Below are 8,202 nucleotides of genomic sequence, written 5' to 3' on the forward strand. Positions count from 1 at the left end.
TATGTTAAAATATATATCGTCCTAGAATTAAATATAAATGTTAATATTACCGAGTCAGATTTCGTTAACATTCAACGTGCAATCAAAAATGGCATCCATCACAACAGCCATAAATGGTGACTCGTCAAGTTAGTGAACACGTGCCTCCTGTAACCTGCTTGCATCCTCAAGTTCTGTGATTATAATGTGCTATGAAGTGAAAATGATTTCTGTTCATGCAAACTACTAGCGTAATCCATCATTATTTTCGTGTCATCAGCAATATAGTGTGAAAAACAGTTGTGCCTGCTTAACAATGTGCTTGTGAATTATCATGTGTCTCATGCAAATTGTCAAAGTGCTTTGAAGTGATCCCCATATAAATCGTACAACGTGGTTACATATCATAAAATAAGTTTTTTCGGAATATTTTTCCTATAAGTGAATTGTGTTGTGCTGAATCTGCTGCTGACTGAGCAAATATTTCTCGTATAATACGGAGGTAAGCCACGGAAATTCTTATTATTACTTATGCTTATATTCGGATAGCTTACCTGCAAAAGTGTTTCTCTCACGTTAATGTTTACATTAACTTTATTTATTTTGCACTAGTGTCGTATGTGAACTTATTAGTGACTGATTATTGTGTATTTATTTGTGTCATATTGGCAATATATATTTGTTTTTGTGAATCATGGCTCCACCACAACCCATCGCAGACGATCTTAATATTTCACGTGTTTCCATCAAACCTCCCCCATTTTGGAAGGTCAGCCCTACTTTGTGGTTTGCACAACTAGAGGCCCAGTTTGATATCGCCGGAATCACTGTTGACTCCACGAAATTCAATCATGTGATATCTGCAATCAAATCTGATATCCTCAACAGCGTTTGTGATATCGTTTTACACCCACCTGTGACTGGCAACTATGATACACTAAAAACACGCTTAATTGAATTGCATTCTGAAAGTTATCAGGTTCAATGTTTCTTCTAACCTTCTTCGGAAACATACAATGACCTGACTAGAACAGAGAGCTTACTAAAGCTATGTTCACTAATTGTAGTAAGTAGACAGGATACAGACGAAGGGTATACAAAACCCTTTATTTTTCTTTATATACAATGACTTCCGTACTTCGGAATACAATGATCCTCCACTCGGGGTCTAACGTAAAAGATATAGAAATAAAACTAAACTCTAATTTAACTTTAGAATAAGATTGGCCTTATAATAACAGGAAGCGTATGTAGCACAGAGACTGTGAACACTACAATACGTTTAATTTATCAAGAGGATTAAAACCTCTGGCCTGGAAGGCAAAGTAGCAACTGCGTAACTTCTAAGGTAAGCGGCCTCCTTCGAACTCACTGCTTCCTCTCTTCTGCTTGGCAAAAAGGCCACACTTAAATACTTGGCGTTCGCCAGACAAACTTTGCATAAAATCCTTAACGCTTATAATTCTGGCCGGAAGTAGAAAATAAGAAGTGATAGTAAAGATTTAAAATAAAATAAACGTTAGTAAAACTTAAGATCCTTACAAAGTGAGGAGTCAAAGATATGTACACTTCTTCAAGGGCTAGAACTTGGCGATCAACGCCCGTCACAATTACTTTGCCGTATGCGAAAACTCGCTGGAGAGACCGTTGAAGAACCTTTGTTGAAATCTCTATGGATATCTCGTCTCCCGCAAAATACACAAAGTATTCTTGCTGCCTTAAGTGATGATCTTCCAAAACTAGCAGTTGTAGCTGATAAAATTACAGATCTCACAACTCTCCCGCACATAAATAGTGCTGTTACGGCATCTACCTCTTCCATTGAACAGCAAGTTGCAGAGCTGACAAAGCAGGTAAATGAACTTTCGCTAGCCCTCAAAAACAGCCGTGAGCGTTCCTGTGAACGAAGAGACTATTCCCAACGCAACAGTAGGCGTCATAGATCTAGTGGACGCTATCGACAGTATAAAGAACCGTGCAACAACATCTGTTTCTCCCATACTAATTTTGGTTCCAAGGCACGAAAATGTGTTTCTCCGTGCAATTTCCGGCAGTCGGAAAACTAGATCGGCGATCGCTTGCCGGCCAACGTTTCGACCGCCACATCAATCGAATTCTTTTGGCCGATTCATCCTCAAAGCTGACTTTTTTAATTGACACCGGAGCCGATTTATCTGTCATTCCCAAGAGTTATAGTCAGCATGCCAAAGTACCAGCTGCATTGGAACTCTTTGCCGCTAACGGTACTAAAATTGCAACGTATGGCACCAAACTTTTGACCATCAATTTAAACTTACGTCGCTCATTTACTTGGCCTTTTATCCTGGCAGACGTCAATCAACCCATCATAGGTGTTGACTTTCTCACAAAGTTCAACTTACTCATAGACGTTAAAAACAACCGTTTAATTGATGGACAAACAAAACTATATTTTTGCGGTAGACTTCCTAATGTGAACCCGCTCAGTACTAGCATTCATGTTTTGATGGGTAACTCAAAATTTGACAAAATCCTTGCCGATTACCCTAGCTTGACGAATCCTTCGCAAACTTTTGAGAGGCCACCAATGTCAACGATTTTCCATCACATTGAAACTAAAGGACCTCCTATTTTCTCCAAACCTAGAAGATTATCTCCAGAATTACTTCAAGCTGCACGTCAAGAGTTTGATTTTCTCCTATCAAAAGGCATCATTCAGCCTTCAAAAAGTCCTTGGGCAAGATCCCTGCACATGGTTCGTAAGGCTAATGGCGACTGGTGACCGTGCGGGGATTATCGTCGCTTAAATGCCATTACAATTCCGGATCGCTATCCCGTACCCCATATTCAGGATTGCACTCAAATGTTTTCAGGAAAGAACATATTCTCAACACTTGATTTAGCACGTGCCTATCATCAAATTCCTGTTAACCCTGCAGAAATTCCGAAAACTGCCGTCACAACCCCTTTTGGTCTTTTTGAATTTTTGGCTATGCCGTTTGGTTTACGAAATTCAGGCCAAACTTTCCAACGTTTTATATACATGAAGTTTTATTTGGATTGGATTTTTGCATCCCTTATTTTGACGACATCCTTATTGCATCGACTAGCGAAAAAGAGCACATCCGTCATCTTCGTCAAGTGTTTGATCGTTTCAATAAACATGGTTTGACATTAAACCCTAACAAACGTGTACTCGGAAAACCATCTGTTCCATTTTTAGGGTGCCTCATTACTGCCTCAGGTGTAAAACCCCTGCCTGAGGAAACAAAAGCAATTGCCGACTTCCCAAAACCTACCACTATTGTCGAGCTCAGACGTTTTTTAGCCATGATAAACTTTTATCGCCGCTTCTTACCAAAGGCAGCCGAGACCCAAGCTTCAATGAATGAACTCTTAAAAGACTCACGTAAAAATGATAAACGCCCTGTTCTAGGAACGACTAACTTAATCAGGCATTTGAAAAATGTAAACACGACCTTAGTAATTCTGCAACTCTCTCCTATCACTCTCCTAACTAAAAGCTGAGTGTTAAGGTCGACGCTTCTGACATTTCCATCGGAGCTGTCTTAAACGTTCGATATTCTAATGACTACCAGCCACTAGGATTTTTCTCACGGAAGCTGTCCCCTACAGAACAAAAATACAGCACGTATGACAGAGAATTATTAGCTATTTACGCAGCTATTAAGTATTTCAGGCATAAACTTGAAGGTCAACACTTCACTATATTTACTGATCACCGACCTCTAACTTATGCATTCACATCAAAATCAAATTCTGCTTCCCCGAGACAAATTCGGTATTTAAATTATATAGCTCAATTCAGCACTGATATTCAGCATATATCAGGTTTCAGCAATGTCGTCGCGGATACTCTCTCACGTATTCAGGGCATCGATGCCAATGCACCACTGGATTTCACGCTTATTGCTCACTCGCAAGCCACTGATGAGGAGTTAAAACGTCTGAGTGAAGACCCAAACTGCTCGCTGAAATTCCAGTCATTACAACTTACTCGGGACCTCCAACTATTGTGCGATACCTCCAACAACAGACTGCGACCGTATGTACCACTTGAGTTCAGGAAAAAAGTTTTTGACTGTTTTCACAACCTATCGCACCCAGGTATCCGGGCTTCCAAAAAGCTCATACAAGAAAGATTCGTTTGGCCATCCATGCTAAAAGACATTGCCAACTGGACTCGTTCCTGCATCATGTGCCAACGTTCAAAGGTTACTCGACACACACATAGCCCTTTGGAAAAAATTGCGATGCCATCCGAACGATTCGACCATGTCCATATAGACATCGTCGGTCGTCTGCCACCATCTGACGGTTATCGATATCTACTCACCTTGTAAGGATCTTAAGTTTTACTAACGTTTATTTTATTTTAAATCTTTACTATCACTTCTTATTTTCTACTTCCGGCCAGAATTAAAAGCGTTAACTTATTTATGCAAAATTTGTCTGGCGAACGCCAAGTACTTAAGTTGTGGCTTTTTGCCAAGCGAGAGAGAGGAAGGAGTTAATCGAAGCAGGCCGCTTACCTTAGAAGTTGACTCAGTTGCTGGTTGCCTTCCAGGCCAGAGGTTTAATCCTCGTGATAATTTTTAAACGTATTGTAGTGTTAACAGTTCTCTGTACTACATACGGCTTCCTGTTAATATACGGCCAATCTTCCACGTTTATTATTCCAAATTTAAGTTAGAGTTTAGTTATAGTTTTATATTCTTACGTTCAGACCACAAGTAGTTGGTCTCTGTATTCCGAAGTACGGAAATTATTGTAAAGAGTGAAAAATAAAGGGTTTTGTATACCCTTCCTGTGTATCTTGTCTACTTCCCACAGTTATTGAACATAGCTTTAGTAAGCTCCCTGTTCCGAGTCAGGTCCTTGCATGTTCCCAAAGAAAGTAAGGCGGAACACTGAACCTGATAGTGGCGCCCAACGAAGAAGAATAACCATGGCCGAGTTTCAAGAAGAACCTGTGCTGCCTGCAGAAGCGGCTCAGAATCCAGAAATGCCAGCTGCCGCCCTGGAAGGATTTGGTTACATCGTCCAGACCATGCGCGCTTCGATGAAACCAGAAGCAACATTTAATGGAAACTCACCGGTAACCAGTTTTTTGGAAAAATTGGATGACCACTTCATGCTCTACCCCGTGCACGAGTTTCAAAAAGTTACCTTAGCTACCAGCGCTTTGAGGGGCCAAGCGCTTAACTGGTTCAAATGTATAGGCAGAAGTCTCTTGGGTCAAGCAGGAAGTCCCACCTATACTTACGAGAATTTCAAGACTGCCCTAGTAAAAGCCTTCCCTGTCGTAAGGGATCGTACGAAATTAGAAACTGAACTTTTCAGCATATATCAGCAAAGAATCGAAAATCTCTCAAGCTTTATTTTAAGAAAAATTCACGTTTTCAAGCTCTTGTATGGAAACCGTCCGGATCCTGAGATAATTCAAGTGATTTTGCCGAGGTTACTTCCCCAAGTGCAAGACTTTATTGAATTAAGGAATCCGACTACACTGGAAAAATTATTTGAGCTAGCAATCCAGTTTGAAAGTAGAAGAACGGCGGACATTGAAAGAAGACGCCAATATCAACAACGAAACCAATTTGGTGCGCCAAGACCAAGGAGGTTAGAATAGAAGGAGGGAGGGTTCGTAGTTTCCTCCACTATCGGGGAATGAAACTCCGCCGAACAAGCGGCGTCCATGTTTGTGACTTCAAAACATTGCATTACGGCAGTGACATGTACGTGTTTCTAAGCTGTTCCGTGCATTTATTTTCCAGTAAAAATATGTTAAATTTATAATGAAATCCCTCGCTATTGTTGAATTTTTGTTTTAAAGTAATAAAGATGATATCCATAATTTACTATGTACAGCAAATTATTAAGAAATAGTTCGAAATCTAAATGCATGCGCATAACATTAAAGCCTTTAAAAAATGATGTTTCTGCATATTTCACGGATTTGCTTAGGTTAGAAAATAAATCTTAATAAAATAAAACGGATTTATGTGAATTCATTGATTTCAGTTTATGCGCATTTCATATTTATTAATCTCAAAGAAACTGCTTTTAATTAAGTTGAATTACAGAAATACACCTATATAAGTTTTTGGATACATCTTTCCACATGTTCAATTGTGTAAATATTTTACTTAATTTTATCACTATACTGCCCAGAAATTTGTAAGTTTATGCAAAAATTTTTAACAACAGAACAGTTTATCTTAACTTAAAAAAATGAATAATAATTAATATATAAAGAAAAGCATTGCTTTATTTAACACCTTTACAATTAATAAAAATAGTAACAATTGATTTCTTACTTTTCATGAAAGTTATAAAACGAATTAACTAAAACGTTCAAATTATACAATTTAAATCCTACCATATAGCATTGTATCTTAAGGAACGAAGATACCAGCTATAAACAGAAACATTAAAATGTATTTAATATATTTTGATTATAGTTATATTAAATAACTTATTTTAAGTCCTTTTTTTTCACATCTGGAAAGAAAACCACATGACATTGTAATATTTTTTTATATAGTTGTCATATTACATAAAAAAGAAAATTGATACTTACGTGTGAAAAATAATGCCCGGAATTTTTTTCGAGAATCTATTTGTGCATCCATATGCAATACAAGCTGACATACTTCAAAAAGAAAAGAAAAAAATGTTGCAATGACAGATTTCCTTGCACAAGTCACGGTGATAACAGGAAGATGGCCGCCAAGCTTCACCGTTTGAGCTGAACCTTCCCTCCTTCTATTCTAACCTCCTTGGCCAAGACCACAGCAAAGTCAAGCACACGGTTACGGAAGCAAAGCGAATCAGTGGGCAGGGAAACCCGAGCATTCAAAAACAGCCGGCGAACGTCGACAGTTCAATAGCAACCCAGGAAAAAAGTCTCAAGGCCAGTGGAAAAAGAAGGAAAGCATGGAAACAAAAAAGGATTCAAACTAAAACGGATTTCTGCTAACGGGAGGGTGCGGAAATCCGAAGGCCAAGAAAACCCCTCTTCCTTCAAGTTAAATACAGTAATGGTGAAAAATTTGACTCTTCCGAAGATTGAAGTGTTGGTGAATAATATCCCAGCCACCGCACTCCTGGATACAGGCGCGCAGTGTTCCTGTGTGGCAGAAGATTTTTTTAGGAAGTATTTTCGTAAATATCGCATATATAATTCGGATAATACGACAGTGTTAGCGGCGCAAGGAGAAAGATGTAAGTGCATAGGTAAATTACCACTATACATCCGTATCAAGGACGAACAAGTAAAGGTTATGTTTTTCATAGTAAAGAATCTGCAAGCACATATTATCTTAGGAATAGATTTTCTTTCAGAGGCACAAGCAACGCTGGATTTTAATGAAGCGTCCCTTAAGCTGACGATGAAACCAGTTCGAGAAGAAAAGGCTGAACCGCCGATGTTAAACCTTGACCACCTGCCTAATGAAGAGCAACGAAGAATCCGACAAGTGGTAAGTGAATTTGCTTCGTTATTTAGTGATATTCCAGGATTTACTCAGGTTACTAACCATAGTATTGACACCGGAGATTCAATGCCAGTTCGCCACAAAGCATACCGGTATGATAAGAATAAGGAAAAAATTATAGAATGGCATATCACCGATATGCTACGTAAAAAGATCATAACGCCCATCTCAAGTAGTTATGCTAGCCCGGTGGTGTTATGTAAGACAAATAATGACTATCTATTGACACATCCAAAAAGGTGGAGATTCGCGATTGACTACCGTAAATTAAACTCCATAACTAAATATCCGGTATATTCGTTACCTATTATTGAAGAAATTCTAAGGAACATAACATCGACCAAATATATGACGACTTTTGACTTAACGACTGGTTATTTTCAAATAGGGGTTAGGCCTGAGGACGTGCCTAAGACTGCTTTTATAACCAAGTCTGGCACTTATGCATTTCTGCGTATGCCGTTTGGCATTTCAGGGGCACCGGCAACATTTCAGCGATGTATGGACATTGTGTTAAGGCCTGTTCTTGGAATCTCCACATTTATCTGTTTAGACGATATCATTATTACTAGTGATAATCTCGACCAACATGTACAGGATTTAAGACAGGTGTTTTCTTTATTAAATGAGGCCGGTCTAAAAGTTAATGTCGAAAAGAGCAAATTTGCAGCCCCTGAATTAAAATATTTAGGTTACAAAATATCTCAGAAAGGAATCGAGACAG

The 8,202-nt window shown here is 38.8% G+C and overlaps 1 protein-coding gene across 1 annotated transcript; it reads left to right on the forward strand.

The window, feature by feature from the left end:
• Nucleotides 1-673: 673 nt before the first annotated feature.
• Nucleotides 674-2,250, forward strand: LOC118191048 (uncharacterized). The gene is made up of 2 exons (XM_085808818.1): nucleotides 674-958; nucleotides 1,533-2,250. Exons 1-2 carry the CDS (start codon nucleotides 674-676, stop codon nucleotides 2,043-2,045), a joined length of 798 nt encoding a protein of 265 aa, XP_085664944.1. The 3' UTR covers nucleotides 2,046-2,250.
• Nucleotides 2,251-8,202: the final 5,952 nt, after the last annotated feature.

This window comes from Stegodyphus dumicola, chromosome X2 (assembly GCF_044657685.1).
Source record: "Stegodyphus dumicola isolate Sdum_Otavi_A_Nest chromosome X2, ASM4465768v1".
Lineage (NCBI taxonomy): Eukaryota > Metazoa > Arthropoda > Arachnida > Araneae > Eresidae > Stegodyphus > Stegodyphus dumicola.

What these genes read in the sequence shown, in the direction of transcription:
- LOC118191048 (XM_085808818.1), top strand. Translation starts at nt 674, where the DNA reads ATGGCTCCACCACAACCCATCGCAGACGATCTTAATATTTCACGTGTT. An exon ending in TGCATTCTGAAAGTTATCAG is followed by an intron (nt 959 to 1,532) that starts GTTCAATGTTTC and finishes CAAAGTGAGGAG; the next exon opens with TCAAAGATATGTACACTTCT.